Source organism: Triturus cristatus, chromosome 2_2 (genome assembly GCF_964204655.1).
Source record: "Triturus cristatus chromosome 2_2, aTriCri1.1, whole genome shotgun sequence".
Lineage (NCBI taxonomy): Eukaryota > Metazoa > Chordata > Amphibia > Caudata > Salamandridae > Triturus > Triturus cristatus.
In genome coordinates this window covers 323,044,899-323,069,914 of record NC_140582.1, presented here as the reverse complement: position 1 = coordinate 323,069,914, position 25,016 = coordinate 323,044,899, and the positions used below count along the sequence as shown (strand labels likewise).

Genomic DNA, 25,016 nt, shown 5'->3' with positions numbered 1-25,016 from the left:
GTGACTCAAATTTAGATTATACACTTCAGTATACATGTCTGGAAGGCATATGAGTCAATGTATATGCAGTATCTTTTCCTCTTGGGATCGCTTCTCCAAGTCATCTAATTGTCTTAACTTCCCTCAGTCATTTCTACTTTTTCTGCTGACAGACTTAGGTCTGCCCAAATATAGCCAAAGATATCTCACAGTTGAAGATTCAGGCTCTCACCTTACATTCATCTCAAGTTAGTCTCGTTAGTCTCTCACTGACACCCTCTTGCCGAATTCATCCCCACCTCTTACCCTCAAAATATTCCTAACTCTTCCATCAAATGCATCCCATTTACTCATCTACCTCATCTAGCCGCTGCCTGCCCACACCTTCCTCACAGACTACTCAACCTCGCCTCCATCTCATTCACTTCTCCCACCCTCACATCACCTCTTTCTATAGATCCCTCCCCCTAAAAAATGCATGAGCCTTGCATCTTACCTCTTTAACCTGTTTCCAATTCCACTCTTTTCCTCCTCGCTCACATTCTTCCTCACCCTTCTTTCCAGTCCCTGCAGTGCACTTCTTATCTCTCGTGCTCATCTTTCCCCTGATCAACTCCACCAACAACTGCTTTTCATCATCCTTCCACTTTCCTTGTTTATACTTTACAACCACCTTACCACTGCGTGCACCTCATATCCCTCCCATTCCTCCCATTCCCTCCACTACCTCTTAAATTTCTCACTGACCTCTCGCTCCCTCCCCATCTCTTTCCATCCTTAGCATGGCTTAACGCTCTTTCTAAACCTATCCAGCACACGTTGCTCATATCTCGAGACCCTTACTTCTCTAACGTGTCTCATTCTCCCTCTCCCCTTAAAGATTGCATCTTATCATCCCTTATACCATATATGCTCAGTATACCTCTCCACCATGCATAGACTGCATATGGATTAGAAAAATTCATTCTGAGTGTATCAATAGATGTTGGTCTCAATAGTTCCTATAATACAGCCAGATGATCTACAATAATCTGTTCTGTTGTTTGCGTTCTATTTAATGTATCTGATACACCTTAATGTTACAAGACTGCCATGAACCACTTTGCTGATCCCCCATTGGAACTACCCATAATTTGAGAATCACAACCACGCGCACCGGTAAGATGATAGTACACCTATGGACCACCAACAATTACCGACAACACTGTCACACTAGACACACAAAAATACAAACAGGTTCAGTGGAAGGGTGAAAAATTAACCCCGGGTTTAGAGCTCTCTCCATGAGACTAGCTGAAACAGATAAAATGACCGTGCAGACCACCATGATGATGAGCCATATAGTTATCAGGAACCAAAGAAGGAGTATGGGGTTCTTTGTAGTGGTCAGACCAACTATTCACAGGTGCTGCAGCGAACTAAACTTCCAGCAGGTCTTGGCAAATTGCTCCATATCAAAATGTAACAAAACACTTCTAAAAGGAGCCACTTCAAAGTGTTTACTATGCATGTTATTTGTGTCTCTCTCTCTCTCTCTCTCTCTCTCTCTCTCTCTCTCTCTATATATATATATATATATATATATATATATATATATATACACACACATGTATATACATGTGTGTATATATATACGTGTGTATATATATATATATATATATATATATATATATATATACCTCACTCTATTGTGGATAAAAACGGGTCCTATTTTAGACTATCAAGTTAGAATCGGATTTGATTTCTCTAATTGATCGGCAAGTTTCTACTAGTGAGCATTACAGGATTTATCCTATGATTTTTCGTAATAGCTTGAATAATGATGACTTATTCTATATCTGTGTTGATGAAATGACACCAGAAATGTAATTTACATAGGAAATTATTGGTGGAATGCTGCCCAATCAGATGACATGTTGTTTAAAAAAATGTAAAAAAATGTTTTCTTTAAATACCGTATGCCATTGGTTGATCTGCGTCATGTGATCAAGTCCCCCAGGAGGGATGAAACGCGTAATGGCCGTCTTGTTTGTCTGAGATCCTTGAATAAACAAGTAGATATTGAACAAGAATCCCGTGGTCCGTGCTCCTTTTTACTCAGCTGGTTTGACACGAGTGAGGAGAGTGCTTTGCTGATATATATAACCCAAGTAGAGTAGAATATATCATTCAGGCCTTTATTATGAAATCGGCAATACTCAGGAATCTATGCTTGAAATGCCCCATAACTTCACATATATATTTCAGAAGCATGATCTGCTCTTTATAAATCCCTTCACTATCTGATCCATAGTTCTATAAATCAATTTAGGGTATATTGACCTGAAATACTTTATTACCTCATGACGAAAACCGCTACCTTTGCTGAAAGGAATATAAATGCACTGTGGTCCATTTATAGCTCTGGAAAAGGAGATTGAGGTTTTGAAGTACATGGCTTTGTTGTGCGGCAGAACAGCTACAAATGGAGGCGCACAAGGTTAGTTGACCTAAGCAAGGATAAGTGAAGATCTATGTCTCTTTATTCCTGGTGGTGAATAAACCAACAGTACTAGAGGGAATTCAGACAAGAGTGCTGTGCTGTTTTTATATTTCACACTGAATGGCGTTCTGATTTTCCAGCCCTGGCACAGGAACGTGTGGGCATTTTAAGTCTGAAGGGAGTATGTGTTGTTTTTTTGGACGGAAAGTGAAAATAAACATTTACTAATGGTCTACCTTTAGTTTATGATCTCCTTAATATAAAACAGTATTTTGATACAGAAAGCACCATTTGATACTCCGAATTTAAATTAATCTTTTGCCACCTTCAAAAAGATGTGACTTGTGACGAGTCATGAAATGGTGCTGCAGTGGGTCTACGTCATCACAAGAAGCTCCATTACTTCAGTTAGGCATTACTGGGACCGACCTTTACTGCCTCATGTCCTTTACATATAATGATTATTACCTCCACCTGCCACCGGGGAGGCTGTGTAGATTTACTGTTGGCCTAGCGATTTGGCCTCTTTCAGTAATGGCGTCACAGAAATGAGTATGCACCTCTACAGCTATGTCAAGCAAACAATGACATGTTTTCAAGCCTTCACAATAGCCTGTGTACACACAGTGGCTTCTGAAAGCATTTCCCCGTGCATTCTACCCAGATTCTCACTCTATGTGTAGGTATCTTCAGAAATTCTAAAAAGATGGACTAGTGGGTTGGGTCTGTAAGGCATTTAACTATGAAAGGCGATACATTCAATTCAAGGCTTATTCATTTGAAATAAATCAGTCCTTAAAAATACATATAAATACAACATTAACATCACTTACATTCAAGATACAAACAGTCTCTTGGCCCGTATTATAGACAAACTTTTTTATCCCGGGAATCAAAGGCACACAGATTCATATCGGACTAGAGAAGAACTCAGGAGACACCTAACCATCCGTCACCAAATGCAACAAAACTTCCTCTGACTGCCAAAAGACTGGCATGATCTTAGTGTGCAACACAAAACCATCTTTGCTTCTCTTCACCAGTCCAGGTTCTAAGAGTACTTCACCATTTCCAGTCTTCAAGGCACAAAATATAGATGGCATGTTTGCCAAGGATTTTTCCTTCATCCAGCAAGTGAACGTTGTTACTAAAAGCGTAGTTCCACCACCTCAATCAGGGTTGGTAAAGCTCAGATACTCACCGGCGGGGGTCTCTAGGAGGTTTGGGGGGTGACTCTGAAGAGCAAGGTCTTGAGATCCTCCTGAACTGGATCAGTGTAGGGGCTTGCTGGAGGTGGAGGAGGAGGTCGTTCCAGGCCTTGGCTGCGAGGTAAGAGAAGGACTTTTCTCCCGTTCTGGTCTTGTAGATGCGTGGGAAGGTGACAAGAGAGAAGTAAGATGATTGTAGGTGTCTCTTGGGTGCGTGGAAAGAGAGACAGTTGTTTAAGTATGCTGGTCCAATGTTGTGGAGGGCCTTGTATGCATTAGTGAGGAGCTTGAAGGTTATTCTTCTTTCGATGGGGAGCCACTGGAGATCGCTGAGACGTTGGGTGATGTGTTTGTGACGGGGGATGTCTAGGATTAGTCTGGCTGCGGGCTGGAGTTTTGCGAAGTAGTTTCTTGCTGATTCCGGTGTGGGAGTGTTGTCGTAGTCCAGTCTGCTACTGATGAGGACGTGCATGACCGGTTTTCTGGATTCGGATGGGATTCATCTGAACGTTTTTCGAAGTATGCGGAGGATACGGCGTTGATATGGCGGTTCATTGTGAGCGAGGAGTCAAGTACAATGTCGAGGCTTAGTGCGTGGTCTGTCGGGGTGAGGGGGTTTTGGAGGGCGGGGGCCACTAAGTGTCGTCCCACGCTGAGGGGGTGGAGCCAAGGATGAGGACTTCTGTTTTCTCAGAGTTGAGTTTCAGGCAGCTCTTCTTCATCCAGGTGGCGACTGCTTTCAACCCTTCTTGGAAGTTATGCTTGGTGATGTTGAGTTCTTTGGTGACGGAGAGGATGAGCTGGATGCCCTTGGCGTAGGAAACAATGTTTTTGGTTTCTGGCGATGGTTGCGAGGGGGGCCATGTAGATGTTGAAGAGGGTGGGGCTGAGGAAGGATCCCAGGGGCACACCACATCTGGTCTCTGTTGGTTCTGTGAGGTAGGGCAGGAGTTCTGCATGTTCGAAATGAGCATATCCAGTCAAGGGCCTTTCTGCTGATGCTGGCGTCATGGAGTCTGTTGGCTAGTGTGCGGTGGGAGACTGTGTAGAAGTCAGCTCGGAGGTCCAGGAGGATGAGGGCTGCCTTTTGGCCCTGGTCAGAGAGGGAGGGGATGTTGTCGGTGGTGGCGAGTAGGGCGGTCTCGGTGCTGTGGTTGCTGCGAAATCTGGATTGGGAAATGTCCAGGATGTTGTTGGCTTTGGTGAAGATTGCTAGCTGGGTGTTGACGGCCTTTTCGGTGACCTTGGCTGCGTATGGAAGCAGGGAGGTGGGCCTGAAGTTCTTGAGGTCCATCAGGTCTGCAAAGGGTTTCTTCAGGAGGGGGTTGACTTCAGCGTGTTTCCAGTCATCGGGGAATGTGGCGTTTTCGAGGGAGCAGTTGATCATCCGGCGTGGTTCAGGTGCGATGGCCGTGGCAGCTCTGTGGAAGATGTGGAGTGGGCAGGGGTCTGAGGGTGCTCCAGTGTGGATGCTATTCATGGTCTTTAGGGTCTTCTGTCGTGAGCGGCGTCCAAGTGAGCAGGGTCTGTCGGGTGGCGTTGCTGGGTGTGGGAGCTCGAGTGGTGTGGAGGTCTTAGTTTTTGAAGTTGTCGTAGATCATATTAATCTTGAGGTGAAAGAAGGTGCTGAGTCTGTTGCAGAGGTCTTGGGAGGGTGGGACGTCTGTTGTTTCGCTGTTGGGTTTTGCAAATATTTGGATCATGGAGAAGAGTTCTTTGGTTATGTGGGTGTTGGTGAGGATTCTGTCTTGGAGGAATTTCCTTTTTGTGGATTTGATTAGTTGGTGGTATGCTGTGGTGGCTGCTCCGTAGGCAGGGCATATTTCTGGGGTTCTGTTGTTGCTCCACATCTTTTTGAGTCGTCGGCAGGAACGCTTGGATTCTTGGAGTGCAGGGGTGAAAAAGCTTGCTCTCCTGATGTGTCATCCCGTGGATTTAATTTTTTTTAATAATTCTTTTTATTAACAGTCATTGACATTTACATACAGTACGAAGGATTAGGCAATTGCGTGTACAGTGGAGACAAACAACGATCATCAATTAACAATGTTTCGTATTGGAAGTCATGGCGAAGAGACAGTATCGGGGTCTGTTACACGGGGTGGGTTAAAAACATTCCCCCTGTAGGAATTCCACGGGTCCCAGATTTTGGTCCATTTTCGGGGGCAGCCCCGAGCAATATACACTGTCTTCTCCCTGAACATGCACCAATCAAGGTCTTTCTTCCAGTCGGAAAGGGTGGGCGCATGAGCGGCTCCCCAAAGTCACGTTATGTTCCTTTTCGCTATAGTAAGCCCCAGAGTGACCCATATTGTTTGATAATTGTTTAGGTCTGTGGGCTCTCAGAAGTTGAGAAGGCATCTACGCGCCTCCGGGCGGAGAGAGATTGTAAGGACCTCGCTGATTACCTCGTGTATTTTTACCCAGTAGGGTTGTATATAATTGCAGTCCCAGATGATGTGGAGAAATTTACCTAGCTGAGTGCATCCTCTCCTACAGTCCCCCCCCCCCCCAGCCACTCCCATGCATAGCAATTGGGGCCCGTCACAGACTCTGTGAAGAATTTTAAGCTGTATCAGCCGCAGACGTGCAGAGATTGCAACTACTCGCGGGGAGGACAGCACTTCCTGCCATTCCTCATCAATTAAAATACCGTCATTCACCCATTTTTCTCGTAGTACATGTAGGGGATTCTCCATGTTATTAATTCATTTTTTGTATATTAGTGAGATGGTTTTCTCCGGTAGGTGGCCGTCAATTATTCTGTCCTCTAGGGGAGACGCGTCAAGGGGGAAGGAGTGATCGAAGCGCATGATGCACCTGTGTGTAGCGAAAGCGTTCCGAGTCCGCTAGTTCATATTGGTGCTGCAGCGTGGTAAACGATTTTATCCTGTTTTTATCCCAGAGGTCTTGGACACGTGAGATCCCAATGAGTTTCCACTTATCAAATCCTTTTGATTTCCATAGGTCCCCCAGCTTTTGGGAATCCCACAGCGGGGTAGCCAGTGTGAGTTTCGTCTCCTATCCTGGCGACCTATTGGTCGCGTGCCATACGGCAGTAGAGTGTTTGGTAGGGTCTGTAAGGGGATATCTGCCTGGTTTAGAATATAGCGCCCGGTTGAAGGTCCCCCCAGGGAGGAGCCATCTATCCATAGCATAGCCAAGGTCGTCTAAGCGACCGTAGGTACCGTGGTTTATGGCCGCGAGGTGCGCCGCCCAGTAATACTTTTTAATGTCTAGTAGACTAATTCCACTATCATACCAGTTGAGGGTTAATTTCTGCAAAGCAATTCGCGGTTTACCGTCCCACAGAAGATCTGTCTGAAGCCCTTCATTTTCCCTAAAGTAAGCGTTGGGGACAGGATCAAGTGAATTCTGTAAAGCATACAGGAACCGAGGTAAGGACATAATTTTAAAAAGGGCTACCTTGCCCAACAGTGAGAGAGGGAGCGTTTTCCAGCTCGTTATGTCCTGTTTGAGTCTTTGCAGCGGCAGGACAAGATTATGGGAGTAACAGAGTGTCCGGTCTAGGGAAACAAAGATTCCCAGGTATTTAAAACCTTCCGTTGCGATTTGAAGGGGACAGCCTAGCGGTGTTTGGGGTGGGTCCCCTCTGAGGACATAAAGGAGAGATTTTTGCCAATTTACGCTGAAGCCGGAGTATCTACCAAAAGTAGTCAGGATGTGAAACACCGCAATCAGAGATTACCTGGGGGAGGTAAGGTATAAAAGAACATCGTCAGCATAGAGGGAAATACGATCTTCCCAGTTCAGGGACCAGCTCATTCCACGGATAACTGGGTCCTTCCGGATCCATGCCGTGAGGGGCTCGAGGGCAAGAGCAAACAATAGGGGAGAAAGGGGGCATCCCTGAAGTGTCCCTCGACTGAGCTGGAAATTCCCTGATTTGTGTTATTAACAACCACGTATGCCAGGGGTTCACGGTAAAGGAGACGTTCCCATTGTTTAAAACCAGGCCCAAACCCCAGCTTAGCGAGTGTAGCAAAGAGATATGACCATTCTAGAGTATCAAACGCCATGGTGGCTTCTAGTGAGACAATTGTAGCCTGTTCTTGTATAGTGGACGCTCTGCCTAGGACACCGTGGACCCTGCGTATATCCAGTGCCGTGTTTTTGTGCGGAATAACGTCGGATTGGTCCGGATGAACTAGGCCTCCAATAACTTTGACCAATCCATTAGCCAGTAGTTTGGCCAGAATTTTGTGTTCCGCATTAAGGAGCGAGATAGGGCGATATGACGCACACTCTGTCCTGGGTTTGCCCTCTTTGTGGATAGTGACGATAGAAGCTATTCTTTGGTCTAACGGTAGTATTCCCTGGTCTAGGCTGTCCACGTACATGGCTTTTAAATATGGAGCCAGGTTGTCAGGCCGTAATTTGTACAGTTGTATCGGGATAACGTTGGGACCCAACACCTTGCCAGGGTGTAACATACGTATGGCATTGCTATCTCATCTGTGGTCAGAGCACTGTCAAAAAATTCACGGTCCTCTACTGAAAGTGTGTGGAGAGAGATGTCCCGCAGGAGTTCGGCAGCGTCGCTTTCATTGTATGGTGCTATCGAGGTATAAACGGTGTGGAAGTGGTCAGCAAATTGGTTAACTATATCTTGCGGGTCCGTTATGGGGGACATATCGGCTTTACGGAATCCCGTGGATTTCTTGAGGGGTCCAGCGGTGGAGGTTGCGTGCCATGGTGTTAGTGTCTGTGTAGAGAGGAACAATGGTTCTAGATGGCCTAAAAAGGTCCAGGACAAAATTACCCTAGGAAGGGCAATGAGGTTAATAGAGGTATGAGAGCTTAAATCTTAGAAGAGAGCAGTAGTTAATATAGGAGAGGGACATGAAAGTCAGAGTATGACAAATATTTATTATACATAGATAGAATTCAAGTGCTCACATGTTCAGTGACAATAAGCGTGACGTGAGAAGTGAGGGTGAACTTAAAAAAAGACATCGCATTGACAACAATTGTTGAACCACTTTTTAAAGATTTTTAACATAATTTAAAGGGTTCATGTTGTGAGAGGTCGACGACGTTTCGAACTCAATTATTCGAGTTCATCTTCAGGACAAAATGTGAGCAGCTAGAATTGGTAGATATGGAGGCGGTGTAATGTATCCGTATCTGTGAGCGTCAGTGAAAACTTTTCAAACAATCGAGGGCCGAATGCGATTATTTGCACACTAATGAGGCCCTGGTCGGAGGGGGATAGCTTGGAAAACGCGGTGGTAAATCAAGGAGTCACTCGGCCGCGGGGCGGCAGCGTTCATGCGCCGGAGAAATAATTATTTATGCCGGTAGCAAATCAATGAATGAAGGCCTCGGAGTCGAGGAGGAGCGCTGCAAGAGACCTCTTGTAGGGGGTTTCAAAACTGACCTAGGAATCGCACATGCTTGTGCGTGTGCTTTTCCCTTTTGGGACACGCTATTGGCCTTTGCGTGCGTCTTTTTAACAAAGACAGCACGCAATTGGCCAAAGGCGGACGCATTGCTCCACCCATGGCCTATTGGTGTCGGTTACCCGCAGGCCCGACATCTGTTTTCAATTATCGTGCACAGAGGCGTGCGCGATAATAGGAAACAGATGTCTTGGTGTGGCGCGCGCGCACCACTCGTTTTTATATTTCCCCAATTCCACGTGTACGTGCGCACAAACCACAACTAATCAAGACTCGCTTTTAAAAATATTTAGGCACGCTTTTGCACACGTCGTCTCGCCACGTCTCTTCCTCCTTGTTATTTATACTGGATTGGACGCATCCACTAGGCAGCGCTGCTTCAAAGGGGAGCCCCCAGCGGGACGTCATTGCTGGAGGAAGAAGGAACTGTGCCGCGATCCGTGCTTGCAGGACGTCGCCTAGCAACCAGGACGCATCTACGAGGCACTGCTGCTACACCGGTTTCCCCTTCACAATCGCACCTGAGAGTCCAGACTTCTTATTGTCATCATTCCACTCACGCTCCAGGTTTCAGCCTCCTCATCCCCTCACATCTCAGCCTCCTCACTCCCCTTCACACCCTCACACATCAGGGTTCCGTTTCGTACGCCCCCCTCATGCATTAGGTTTCATTCTCCTCAGCCCGTCACGCCCCAGACTTCAGCCCCTCTTCTCCCACTCACACGGCTGCTCGTGTCCTCTCACTCCTCAGGTTTCAGCTGGTTTCTTTCACTCTTGATTCTTCAGCCACGTCACTGCCATCTGCTCGCTCCATATCACGCCTCGGGGTACCGTTCCTCACATCTCAGAGCCCAGCCTCCTCAGGCGCCCTCACTCCTTCCGGCCGGCACCCTCCAAACTTTCACCGTTCGCATGTCGGGCAGCCGTCCCTACATTTCACAGCTGACAACTTGTCTCTCTCGCAAACAGACTGCCGTCAGCTGAGTGAGCTCTCGTATTCATCTCCATCATGGCATCTAACGCCAGGGCCTATTCTACAGATGAGAGCGTCCCAGAGTCATGGGCTGTCTGCCGCATCATGGCAGGCTGGCGTGAGAGTGCCCACTGGCACCGAGGCGACGAGAGAGACATCCATCCACCCATCATCTGGTAATGTGTCTACAGTGACACCATCCTTACAACCCCAAGCCGTGGCGCGGGGAAGTCCGGAACCACAGACCCCGAAGTGAAGGCTGCTGAGGTTTAATATTTTGTACCTCCTTGGGGCGAGTCCAGCCCCAGAGTGCCACACCCCTCTCTCTTCTCACCACAGACTTACCATGGAATACCCTGTCCCCTGCCCTCGGTATCCCAAGGCAGGCGAAACCTCTCACAGCTGAGGATCATAGCAGTCATTCTTGTATAGTGAAAGATGAGCCAATACGTCTAGTCGCTTGGATGATGTCACGATCTATACATCCGGTGAAAGGGGTGACCGTAGGTCTCATCCATATCGCTTATCAAGTGAATGTTGTCACAATAGGGCACGATAGGTCTTGTGTTATGAATGGTATCAGTAGGTCTCAAGGAGTGAATGATGTCACAATAGATATTGTCCAGTGAATCGTGCTACCCTAATTTTCCTCTGCTGAGTAATGATGCACCAGATCGTAACATGAAATGACGCTGCAATATGTTTCATCCAAAGAACGATCCTTAATTAGGTCTCGACTGTTGAATGACGGCATAGCAGGTCTCATTCAGTGAATTATGCTAGAATTGGTTTCATCTGGTGGATGACGTCACAGGAGGGCTCACCAGTAAACTGTATTAAAATATATTTCGCCCAGTGAATGATTTCATAGCAGTTCTCATGAAGGGAATGATTTCACAATAGAGATCACCCAGGGAATGACGTCTCATGAAGTGGATTATCTCACAACACATCTCATGCCACGCTAGCTCTCACCAAGTGACTGGAGCTTTCAAGAGGTCAGTAATGTTCACAGTATGTCTCACCGACAAACGACGCCACGATAGGTTCATTCAGTGAATGGGTCTCAGCTAATGACTGATGTTAAAATCACTTTTTAAGAAGAGGTGTGGCACAGCAGCCAGGGTGCCTGACTACGGGGTTCACTCACGGTTCGATCCCTGGCACCGGCGGCAGGTTAGGTTACGTAGTTTCTCCTACTGCAGGCACGACATGCTTTCCTGCAACATTCATACTTTCTAAGCAGCCTGGGACATTGGTGGCAGCTTCTTTGCATAGGTCTCGCATTTACGATAGTTTGAGCTATTGGCATTGTACATGATAATGCCAATAGCTTAAACACTCACAAATGCGAGACCGATTGCATTGCAAATGCTTTTTTTTTTTATAGTACCTTGTACTAGCCACTGACTCCCATGCTGAAAAAGTTCACTCAAATTGTTTTCATGTAACAGACATTGGTGGGCAGCCATTTTGTTAGCCAGTTAGGCCCTTTGTCCTCATGGTAAGCCACAGGTGTTTGTTGACCATATTGGATTAGTTCAATGTCATCGAATAGTGTGTTGCCTTCCCAGCAATAAAACTAGAGTAGACCACTGACCCACTGCTAAAAGAGCACACACACAAGAGCTAATGTAAAGCAATGCACCCTTGTAGATTGATCATGACATGCACATTTTAATAGATGGTTTTACAACTTTTATGACAAATCTGGACATGTCTGCTAATCTCACTAAATCATATGTGATGACGGTAAGGGAGAAATCACGAAGACAACAGAACTTTACAATTGGCACACATGTACTAGGAAACGTACCCATGTTCACTTATTTAGGCATAACCTTTGATGTAAAGCTGAATTTTAAAAATCTAATAGATGAAAAATGTCTTAATATGTCCAGGATTACAGGGTCCATCAAGGGATATGCCACTCGGCTGGGGTACTGGACGCCCTGTCTAATTTTAAAATTGTATAATTCCATCTGTTGTTCAGCGGTTCTATATGGTAGCGAAGTTTGGGGCTTCATAGAAACATCTAAACTTCAAACTGTGGAAAATAAATATTTGAAAAGCTTGTTGAGAGTTCCGCCTAGCTCACCCACTTTTAGCATACACGAGGAGTTGGGGTTTAGCTATCTCTCTGACTTGGTGACCGTTAGACCTCTTCTTTGCTGGCTTAAAATTTGGCTCAATGAAGATTCTGGCCTAACAAAATCTGTTTTATTGGACTGCTTGAACCTGGATCATAGCAGCAGAATCCCGTGGCTGCGATACGTCAAAACCACCTTCATGAAGTTGGGACGTGAGGAACTGTACAGTGCACCCCAGATAATTAGGCCCAGCGACAAGGGAAGTATAAAGATCTTGCATTCTTATTTTCTGGTTACCACTCGTGAAAAGGCGAAACTCTTAAAGCGGACTGTGAGAGATCACGCCATGGTCAAAACAACTACTGGTATAGAACCCTATCTGTCTTTTGTACTTAACTCAAATGAAAGATTTTTAATGACTCGTTTTAGATTTGTTTTTATCCACTTTTTATTAGCAGTGCCAGAGGGTTTTATTGATAAACTTAGTGATAAAGGGCCCTGCGGCTGCGATCACAGATCTCCACAGGACACCCTTCACTTTATATTTTTCATCTCTTTTTATGCTGGGCCAAGGAGACAGTATCTGAAAGATCTGCTCAAGAAACATAAGTTTAAACATGTAAGGGTGGCATTACTGTTTTTAAAAATGTCTACTGATCACTTGACATTATTTTGTGTTTTAAACTTTTTGAAGGCAGCTATGAGATTACGTAAAACCAGAGGAGTTGTTTATTAATCCATTGTAATGAACTTGAAGATTGTGTATTGTATTGACTGGTTGTGAGGTTTTTCTTTTAAATGTATTGCTTTTATGATTTAATTTTAAATCGAAATAAAGCTTATTGATTGATTGATTGATAAGATTTCGCGGGACACTCATTTTCAAACAGTGCTTCACGACCTTACCAGCCATAATCTACTATCTCTTTGCTTCAGTCTTCACTGGGGCTCTTTGCTTCCCTTGTTGTTTTTGACTTGCGGCTCTCACCACGATTTACCATCCTTATTCTGCTTGTTAATACTTATTGATGAAAAACATTCACATTGTTTGCAATGTTCTTGTTAACAGTCTTTCTTCTCTGTTTACAGATCGATAGTGATACGCAGATATTTTTTTATAATTGGAACTTTGTACCTGTACCGTTGTATTACCATGTATGTTACCACACTACCTGTGCCTGGAATGCATTTTCAATGTGCACCTAAGGTAAGACAAATAATTAAGCAAGGCTTCTGTCTCTGTGCCATGTCTTTCTACAAGTTTGATATTTCACGTACCATAGTTTCTTTCTAAAGAGCATGCAATTTCTTTGAATTGTTATTGCTGTAGTCTTACTGTCTGTCACTGTCACGCCATGTATGTGGGTATCCATAGATTTTTAGATTTTTAATGCTAGTGCTGAGTAGGTGAAATTGTTTATTTGCTTTCGTTTAATTGCACAAAGCATCTCTGAAATTTTATGATATAGACTTTTAGCTGAAAAAATTTGGTTTGTTGGTCTCTAGATTGATTATTCAAGGGAAGGCATACTTAATGATAAAAAGTTCCAACAGATACCGACGGGAGACAGGGTTGAGCAGAAAATACCTGTTGCTAAATTCTGCAAGACCCAGCGGGTGAAAATTACCTGAAATAAATATTTTAAATTTTGTTCAGCCCTAGCTGTTGTTTCCTTAGGCATGAATAGTTTAAAAAAAGAGCCAGAAAGTCATTTCGTGTTTTGCGTATTATTGAGGTTCGAATATTAACTGGTCATATTCTTTAGGAAGTCCTTTTGTATTTTTACTATTTTCAAATAAAAACCTTGAAATATTTACTCTAATGCATGTGGGAGAAAGAGTGTCAATGAAGAAATGGTACACCTTACGATACCGTCATACATCTTTAGACTGTAAAAGCTTAATTTCTTCTTAAGACAGCTCTGTTGTAATGTCCTGCCTGTAGAGAAACCTCTCAAGAGGTTTTTATTTATTTAATTATGTGTAAGCTGCATATTGTACAACTTAATTACTTCTATGTTTTGAGACATGAGAAGGCACTGGAGTTCTATGGCTTCCTGCTGAGCAGCGCCTCAAAGATTACAGCTGCTCCCACAGTCTGTACTGTGCTGGAATTTTGGTCCATTAACCATATGGTTGGCGATCCTGCTTTCATTTATAAGTGTTGGACTTGGCCGTGGGTCATCCCTAAACATTTTGCCTTTTCCCCTTCTGTTTTCTGAATTTCATTTTTGTTGAAGTTTGGTATCTGTACAGTTTTACCACTGTTAACCAGTGCTAAAGTGATTGTGCGCTCTTCTTTAAACATGGTAAATTTGACACCTTTAGTTTACTTAAAAGTCTCTAATAAAGTGGTACTACATGTACCTATGGGCCAATAAATTCAATGCAACTAGTGGGCCGACAGCACTTAATTGCCCCACCCACTTAAGTAGACATTTAATACATGTCTCAGGTCTGCCATTTCAGCTTGTATGCAGTTTAAATTGCCAATTCAACCTCACAAAATAAACCTGTTGCCAGGCCTAAACCTCCCTTTTAAATACATATAAGACACCCCTATGGTAGGCCCCAAACAGCCCAAAGGGCAGGGTACATTGTATTTAAAAGTTAGAACCTGTTTTCTTAGTTGTTCCTGTCCTGGTTGTGGAAAACTCCCAAATTCTTTTTTCACTACTGGGAGGCTTGCCTTGTTCTTGAGGGGACTGCCCTGCTGCTTGAGACTTACCTGGTTCTTCAGAGGACTGCCCTGCTGTTTAAGGCCTGTTGTGTTCCCCAGAGGACTGCCCTTCTGCTTGAGGCCTGTCTTGTTCTTCAGAGGACTGTCCTGTTGCTTGAAGACTGTCCAACTCTCTGAGAAGAAAGACTGGACCAGCTCCCTTCATTCCAGACTAACCTGAGTTACTCCAAGAGTCAGTTGTCTGACCTGCTGTTCTGAGCTACAGGGAGACAGCAAGCTCTAAAGGCCTCCCTGCAACTGCCTAGTTGATTTCCTGCAACTGGATCTTGCTGGCCTGCAACTGAATCCGCCTGAGCCCTGCTAATCTCTGTTGGTTTGAGTTCCTGATCCCCAAGGTCCTGGACCTTTGGCTGGCATGAGTTGAGCTCATTCTGGGAAATCCTGACGTTTTGAACTCTGCGCACCAGTCTTTGAGAAGGTACATCTTTCAGAGGGACTAACCTGGCCGCTGTATCCAGCCCACAATCCATTGTGGTCGACCTGAACTTGTGACTATGTCCTGGTCTAGCCCTACCAGATACCCACAGTTAGCGCTTTCTGCTACTTGGCGTTTTTTTATTTAAACCTTTAAAATAGCATTTCTCTGGCTCTACTGATTGGATTTTTGTTGTTTTGGTCTCATTTTATGGATTACATGTTACTCTATTTTTCTAAATTGGTGTAGGATATCTCTTGAGTTTTCTCTTCATTACTGTTTGTGTGCTGCATAAACACTGCACATAGTGCCTCTACATTATGCCTGACTGCGTTTGTGGCAAGCTACAAGAGGGTTAAGCACAGGTTGATTTAGTGACTTTTATGGTTCACCGTGACAAGGATTGTGGTTGTTGCTTGAGTAGGCTTTTCACCCCCCTCAAACAATAACCCAATTTCCTAAAATAAGCAATCCAGCTAATGATCACAAGGCCAACCATGGAACCCCACCACATGTCAATTAATCGGATTTGCAGTTTCAGAGGCTTGTAGAAGACGGATGAACAGCACAGCAGGGAAGAATGGGTTTAGAGGCAGGGAGATTTGAGAATATTTTCTTTCATCTCTGCCACCTGTTTGAATTAAGTGTATGACATCTTAAACGTTTGGTAATTTAAGTACACCTCATTGTCTAGACACCAGTACCAGGTATGAAGTATAGTTTGGGCAATTTGTGGTTGCCTGAACGAGCTGAGTGTTTCTTGATAAATGAGTGAATTCACAACACATTGTAGGGTAGAGCAACTGCCTTCAGATTATACAATGGTACTAGACTTGAACAGTGTGAAGCTTGAAAATAGACTGCAGAGCACATAGTGCTTTCTTTTAAACACAATGTTCTAGGGTCTTGTCACGGAAAGGTTGTGTTTTATGAATTCACAAATGTTATTTGGCATCTAAATTTCAATAAGCAATGCTGTGTCAGCTGTGAGTATAACTTTCATGTCCAGAGTCAAAGAAATTTACAAGCCGCTTGCGACACCAGTGCATCACTTTTTTGGATGCACCGATGGCTCAGTGTGCCTGCCCATATTTACAAGGCTACGTAAGCCACCTTGCATGCCTTTCCATGGCCTTGTAAATATGGCCCCCTTTCATGCATTACTCTGCATGAAAGGGGTGTTCCTTGGGTGTTGCTGTAGGTGTTCCCACACAACAAACCCAAGGAGATGATGGACGGAGTGCTGAAACCTTTCAAACACTCATCCCCCCGTCACAGAACTGGGTTGAATCCATCATAGTTCTTTAGCTCACTTCGCCATCCCAGTTCAGACACAGCTATAAGCAAATCAGTCTTGACCCTGTGCCTCATGGGAACAGTCCAGCTCGAACTGCCAAGCCATGTCTTCCCTGGACCAGAAACAAGCATCCTAGAACTTGATTCGGGGTAATACCCCTCATCAGCCAGGCTAGCTTGTATCCAGTGGCAAGGTGAGCAAGAGACCCACACAACATCCATGAAACCTCACACATTCCCAGATTTATAAGATTTGTTCGTAAACCTGGGATTGCGTCAGATATCTACGCTTCCCCAGGGGAGGTGTAAGGGAGTCGCAACGAGGAGAGTGGAGGCTGGCAGGGAAATGGGGGTGGCAGGCGTTGGGGATAAAATATAAAAACTAAAACCACTTACTTCCTAACAGTTGCCGGCTGCCATCTATCCTCCGTCGTTGCTTCAACACGGAAGGAAGAAGCACACAAGCTCTCCTAAGCACATCACAAGGCTGCAATGCAGTATTGTGATTGGTCTGAGTGCCGTGGGTCGGTGCCCAGATGAGGACTGGGATTCTGTGCATGTTCTCCATCCAAGCTGTGTATTACAGCCTGGTGGAGAACATGCTAAGTGTGCATGACTGTTTGGCCAGCCCAAGACGGAAGGACAAGCAGTCCTGCACACTTAAGTGAATGAACCACTCCTCCTCCCCATGCTACCAGCCCTGCCCCGCCCTAACCCTGCCCCATACTTACGAAAAATACAATGATATTAACAATGTTATTATCATTTTATTGTTTCTTTTTCCTGCTTTGAGAGCAATTGGGCGACACTCCTCTGCCATAGCAGAGAAGCCACCCCTGACACATAGAAAGAGAAAAACCCCTCTTGTAATTGTTTTTGGGCAGGAAGACATCCTTTCCTGTACAAAACAACCACCTCTACATGGCAGACAACCTTGTACCATGGCGCAAAGGGGACTGCATTGGCGCATAGCAGACCATTGTGCGCTAGCGCAGAGGAAAAAGACAGGAATGTGCCGCATCTTGTAGATACGGCTCATTTCTGCCCTTTTCTTTTGACCCACAGCAACACAGCAGGAAGGCCTGCTACGCTGCCATGCGTCAAAATATTATAAATGTAGCCCAAAGGGGTTTTTTGCATTTACAGACTGTCTAATTTGGTAAGTCAGAGGGTTTAGAAATACTAAAACCCTTTTTCAAATGTACTACGCCCATTTAACAAATTGGAAAACCTTTTTTAAATCATTAAATAACTTTAAATAACCCATGCGAAATAGGTATTTGGATGGTGCATCTTTAGGGCGTATGTATTAATGTTTCGCAACCAAAATTAATTCTCAAAACATTAATATTTTACTGACATCTCAAAGGAAGTGGTAACCCATTCACATATTGAGAAGACTCTCCATAGAGCTCCTTCCTTGTGAATGTTGCAAAAACATTTTTCAGGAGCAGCTTACTCCTAAGAAAAGAGTTTGTGAAACGTTTCCGTTTTTTAAAAATCACATCCCATTTTCCTTTAAGGAAAGTGAGCTGCATTTAAAAAGGAAAAATGTTGCTTTATTTAAAAGTAATCACGGACATGGCGGTGTGCTGAACTGAGCAGACCATCATCCCTATGATGGCAATGAATTGTAGTGCATCTCAATTTGCAATCAACCTCAAATTCACCATATTATAATAGTTCATTTTTGGTGGGTCGCAAAAGTCAAAACAATAAATAAAGAGGTATTTGTATTTATCTTGTCATATTTGCTGTGTTTCAAAGACAGAGGTCAAATGTCAGCCTATGTCTTCTGTTGCTTATGTTTTTTAAAAAGGGTCTGGTGTTTGCAAACTTCTCTCACTTTCTAGTCAGAGAAAGCAAACTGATTTATGTGACAATCATGCTGGGATACATGAAGTGTGAAAGGAAAGGCTGCAGGATGCATTTTTTCATAACACACAGCAAAATGTAAATACCTATAAGGAAACTGCATGCATTCAGAAGTTAGGAAAGCAAACATTCTGCACTTTTTTTGTAATTCTGAAGTATGATGAAAGCAAAGATTTTAATAGGATCAGAACAAATCGAGACACTTTAAATGGCGATGCACAAATAATAAATATTACCTGAAACCCACTTTCCACACATTATCATTTGTGTGAAATATAGTTTGGTTGTAACCATTTCAATGTATAATGTGCTGTCTGTAAATGAAAAAGCGCTACTACACAATGCTATAGTTACATAAAAAACATGCCCACCTTATATATCCATTAAAGCTAGGTGGGTCGTGAAAGTTTGTTGCAATAAAAAGTTTGGTAAGCACTGATAAGTGTCACAATAAGAACATGTAATCAGGAGAACCACTGCTAATTACTGCACGGGGGTTTTCGCTGATTTGCACGACCACAAACGGATTGACACACATCTTCCTTCATTGCGTCTTGTTCTTAGCTCAAAACACTTTTCTTCCAGTGTGGATTAATGGCTGTCGGTTCAATAAAAAGCCTGGTACTAGCTTTTATTTTACTGGCTGTTGCTCAAAATGAAGCACTGTGCGGCAGATCCATGATGCGGTGTACCCCTGCCAGGGAAACAAATGTATTTGACTGTGTTTGTAAACCTGAAGTGGATTTACGAGAACTCAGTATGAATTAGTGTATTAAACCGAACATCATCACGCTGGCCTGCAAATGCCTATTTAAATCAGATCTGTGCAGAGACAGAACAGGCCAGTTTTGCCCTAGTGAGTGGTAAGCAGTGCCACTGGAATTATGCGGCACTGGAGGACCATATTATAAAGCAGTGCTGACGAAATTATGCAACAAAAAAAGACAAATTATGCGGTGTAAGAGCTTTAACCAGTTGGGTGCTCATGACGAGCTCAGCTCCTCATGAGTCACAGTGGAGCTGTGCTCATAACGAGCTGAGCTCGTCATAACGCCCGCGGCCCGTCCACACGTGATTATTTCCCCCCTGTGCGGGAGAATTAATGAGTGGGCGGGATCATGACGAGCTCAGCTCGTCATGAGCACAGCTCCACTGTGAGTCATGACGAGCTCAGCTCGTCACGAGCACAGCGGCGCCGCGGCTCCTTTCCCCCCTTGCACCAGCGGGGAATTACCCCCGCAGTGAAGGGGTTAAACAATGGGTCCAAATCAGCAAGGTATATTCAGACATTAACATTTGTTTGTAGGTAAAAATAACTAATTTAAGCCTGTCAGGAACGTATAACAGGATTCCTTGCAGACATAATGTATTTACTACTGCGGATGGTGTTCTTGCTCATTGTCACTTAAGTACTTTTATAGGTCTCACCTGATACACCTCATGCGCAGTACCTTGCAAGTTATTTTGTTGATTTAAACTTAAAGGGGGCTTAGCACCCACCTGCTACTTACCATTGGTTGACTTCCTCTTCATTCTCATTTCCTTGCTTCTCATTGGTCAGTGTGTGCCAGTTTCACTTTCTCTCTTTGTGTGTCTGTCTCTTGGATGGAGCATGGACCAAGTACTGCTTAATGTCTTTATTAGTGTCCTTCCGCTGCTCATGCTTGGATTGGGGCATTTTGATACTGTAGCCACAGATTTCTTTAATATTTAAAAGCTCCTGGGAGATACTACAGTGACAGACTTTTGTAATGTTTTAAAAGCACTTTGTTTGTTTTCTTGCAATCCTTACTAATACATTGCTTTTATATCCTCCAGAGTGACAATGTTGTCACAGACTTATTTAATGTTTGAAAGCATTTTCTTTCTTTCTAACGTACAATTTTACCTAAAGCAGTTTGTGCGACTGCAGGTTTTCTCAGCTATGATTTTGTCTGCGCTAACTCAGTAGCCAGGGAAAGCAGTTCATGCCACTGCATGAGACTGTCAGCTGTGTCTATGGAATTATTTAATGCTTAAAAGCCCCAGACAAGTACTAAGGATACAAATTAGTTAATGTTTAAATACACTTTGTTCATTTACAAATGCAATCTTTACCACAATGTTCATTTTAGATCTTTCAGGGTGACATTGTACCCACAAACGTATTTCATGATTAAAAGCATTTTATTTTTCAACGTGCAAATACACTTTGTTCATTTTTCAAATACAATCTTTACTACAACATTGAATTTATATCCTCCAAGCTGACACAGTAGTCGTGGGCCTATTTAATGTTTAAAACCATTTTCAATGTGCAATTTAACTTTTTTATTAAATCAGTTTGTGCAACTACTTGTTTTTCTCCTCTGTGGCTCATTTCATTGCTAACACTGTAGCCATGGAAAGCAGCTTAATAGCATACCATATAATACAAAAGGCCATACCTTACCATACTATCCCATACCATACTATAGTATACAATAACAGTGAATGTGACAGCCATACCATAGCATACAATGAGAGGCCAAATCATATCATGCTATGCAATGACATATCATACCATACCGTACTAGACTAGACAATGACAGGCCATAACATACTACCCCATCTGATAATATTCTATAAAATGACAGCCCATACTATATCATACCATACTGTACAATAACAAACCCTACCATACAACGACAGACCATGCCATACCATACAGTGACCGGCCGCACCATACCATACTATACAATGGCAGGCCCTGCCATACCATACCATACCGTACGATACAATGACAGGCTACACCATACCATCCAATTACAGGCTATACCATACCATTCAATAACAGGCTGTATCATAACATACTATGGAATAGCAGGACATACCATACCATACCTTATTATACAATGATAGGCCATACTAGACCACACTATACAATGATGGGACATACTATAAAGTACCGTACCAAACAATGATGGGCCATAACATACCATAACATACTATATAAGCACAGACCAAAACAAGCCATACTATGCAATATTATCACACTACAAACCATACCATACAGTAACAGACCATACCATACCAGGACAGGCCATGCTATGCAATTCCATACCATACCATACCCCACTTTAGCCAGCCAGTTTTAGCATTTAAATAGTTGTGAATTAGTTGTGAGCTTGCTCCCTGGAGCAAAGCAATAGGCTGGCCTCAATGACTAGAGATGCCCTATCTGAACCTGACAGGAGGGCTCGGAGGATCTTTTTTGGCATTAAAGTGTCAAGTCCTGCTTGAATAGCACATCCTGTTTGACAGGTCTGTGGGCCTTTTTATTTGACACTTGGGGCACCCTCTAAAGAGACCTCTAATGTCACAGGAAAATGTTAGTTGACATTTGGGCAGAGTCCTGGTGTTGTCTTCCCAGCAAGTCAGGCCCCAACCACAGTGGGTGGCTTTTGACATTAGTGTCACAGCCTGTCTGACAGGTCTGCTATATTTGGGGCACACATCAAAAGAGGGAAACAGAATGCAAAACAATTTGTGTGTATCCGCTGTCTGGTTGCTGAATGATCAGCTTTGTTATACCATACTTCTGTCTCAGACGTTGTTGTGGATACAGGGACTGTACAAACTGAATTTTGGCATTAGATGGCATGTACCTTAGTAGACTCCCCACACAACCCTAAACCTCAAAGTCCAACTTTAGTGTGGCTGAAGGCTTTGACATCTTGAAAATGTCTAAAGTTGGTCTAATTTGCCCTGGGAACCTATACCCCATTGGCTAGGGCATCTCCAGGGGTAATTCCACCGACTAGCTAGTGCCAGGCATAAATGTGGTACTCCTAGGCACCCACTTCAGAACACCCCTGAACTTGTGGAAGATCAGAAGAGTACTGAAACTGCTGTCTGAGACCTGAGAAGACAGGATCTGCCTTCCTTCTTGTACTCAGGACAAAGAGGTGTCATAAGGGGTCATTAGTCTGACCTCCTGTTAACGATACATGGACACAACAAGCTACAAGCAGGGGCGTAACAGAGGCCCCCGCAGCCCACGCTATGCGGGAGGCCCCCAAGCTCCAGAGGGCTCCCTCAGAACAAGACTCTTGCTGAAGAGCTCCAGATTGAGTCCGGAGTAGGCCTCTCCACGTCCCTTGCAGGGGTGGCCCCCTCAAGTTTCGTTATGCCACTGGCTACAAGAGGCCTTTTCCTGCAATTGCCCAGCTGATCAGTGGCAACTGGGCATGGTCTTGATTCGGCCAGACACTCTGTGAGTCTCTAAGTGGCACCTCTGAGGTCCCGGGGGCTTTAGAAATGTACTCCTGATGTGGATTGGGACTTAAAGGAATAAAGTTCGAAGGTGAAATCTCTGTCAAGGACTGACCTGGTTACTGTATTCGACCCGCTCTCCATCGCGGTCTGCATCAAATTACACCTAGCTCCAGGTATACTGTGACCATTTGCTTTCATTGGCATATTGTGCTTCGCGGGGCAATTCCTAATTAAATCTTCCAAAATGTGTTTCTCTGTTTATCCTTTTTGGAATTTTGTCATTATGGTATGATTTTGTTTACTAAATTCTACTCTATTTTTCTATTTCCTTTTGTAATAGCTATTCCATTTGTATTACTGTTTTAATAGTGCATAAATACTTTACACATTGCCTCTAAGTTAAGCCGGTCTTCTCTGTGCCAAAACAACCAGGGTGTTGAACTCGGGTTTGACTATAGTGACTCACCCTGACAAGGATTGTGATTACTAATTGAGGTGAGTACTTACCCTCTCCTCAATTACTAACTTGATTTCTTACAATGGCCTGCTCATTGCAGTAGGAGGTTTAGGTGGCAGCAAGAAGTGCAGTGCTGTGAAGCCACACCTGATAAATCAGTGGCATAGCAAGAAAGCAATGGTCCAAATGCAACCAAGGACGATGGGTCCTCAACCCTGACTTAGAAAATAAAAGACAGCTATAATTAAGGGCTAAGTGTGCCTTTTACACCGTAGAACCCTGTGTAACCGAACAACCTGTACCAGTGATAGCCTCAAGGAATATCTATTAGTGTCACATACAGAAGCATCATGAACCCCCAGCTTCATCAACTACAGCGGGGGGAGGGGTTCATTTTGAGCCCCTTCTCTCTGCAACTTGGCATATAAAGGCTCATAATTAACTCTACAATGAAGAAAGAAAGATGGGTGGATATAAAAAGGGAAAGAAGATTGGATGGATGAATGAGTGGATAAATGGATGGGCGGTTAAAAGGATGGATGGATGGATGAGAGGATGGATGAATAGGTGGGTATATTGATGGGTGGACGAAAGGATAGGTGAGTGGATAGATTGATGGGTGAGTGAAAGGATGTCAGAGTAAATGGAAATCTGAGAAGATGGATGGATGGATTGCAGAGTGAATGGAAATGATGGATGGGTGAGTGGGTGTAAGGATAGCACAGTTAATAAAATTTGAGATGATGGATGGCAGAGTAAATGAAATCTGAGGGGATGAGTGGGTAAAAGAATGGCAGGTAAATGGAAATCTGAAAGGATGGATGGATCAGTGGATTGAAGGTGAAAGATTGAATGCTGGGTGAAAGAATGAATGGATGAAAGAATGTAAAGATGAATTGGTGGATATCAGTGGGTGGATGGAAAGGTGAAAGGGTGTATTGAAAGATGCTTGGATGGAAGAGACAAGTAAGCTCTTCTAGGGAGGGTTAGGCTCCCAAGCTTTGGTTCAAAGTGGGGGGTATTTCAATTTTCTGGCGACTCCCCTGGTCACGCATCTGTAGCAGGCTTCAGTGTCTGATGCAACAAAGTGGAAATCCATAGATTGACTACAGTGCACGGGCGTGGGATTGCCACAGGAGCAGTAAATTTAAGAAAAATACTGTCAAAACTTTGCTTCGACTAATCGTCCGGAAATTTGGAAACATATTAGCAATACAGTCAAAAGAAGACAATATTTGAATAAGTTCAAGAACACTGTGGAGAGACAATTGTGGATTTGAAAATATATTATTTTAATACGTGAATATGTATACAGCACAATAACAAGTGGAAGGCCAAATCAAAAATAACTTAACATCTACCCAACCAAATGGATTAGAATGAACGTTGCGCGAGTGGCAATGGCTGGCCGGCGTTGTACAGTGCTTATCATGTGCACTGGCACTGTTGGCAGATGTTCTACAGTGCTTATTCTGTGCACTGCACTGCTGGCTGATGTTCTGTATTGCTTATTCTGTGCACTGCACTGCTGGCTAATGTACTGCATTGCTTATTCTGTGCACTGGCACTGCTGGCCGGTGTTCTGCGGTGCTTCTTCTGCGCACTGACCGATGTTCAACATTGCTTATGTTGTGCTTTATCATTGCTGGCCTGTGTTCTGCATAACTTAGTCTATGCAGTGCACTGCTGGCTGATGTTCTGCAGTGCTTTTTCTGCGCACTGTGTGCTGGCCGATGTTCTACAGTGCTTATTTTGTGCACTGCACGGCTGGCTGATGTCCTAATGTGCCTTTTCTGTTCACTGGCACTGCTGGCCAACGTTCAACATTGCTTATTCTGTGCA

General features: G+C 44.0%; 1 protein-coding gene across 4 annotated transcripts in view; it reads left to right on the top strand.

Moving 5' to 3' along the window:
• Nucleotides 1-25,016, top strand: part of SGMS2 (sphingomyelin synthase 2) — a 270,340-nt gene that overhangs the window by 165,063 nt on the left and 80,261 nt on the right. For all 4 annotated transcript variants that reach the window (XM_085641391.1, XM_085641392.1, XM_085641393.1 and 1 more), the window contains one exon: nt 13,245-13,362. In XM_085641391.1, the coding sequence (XP_085497517.1) occupies nt 13,245-13,362 (118 nt within the window). The remainder of the gene's footprint in view (nt 1-13,244; nt 13,363-25,016) is intronic.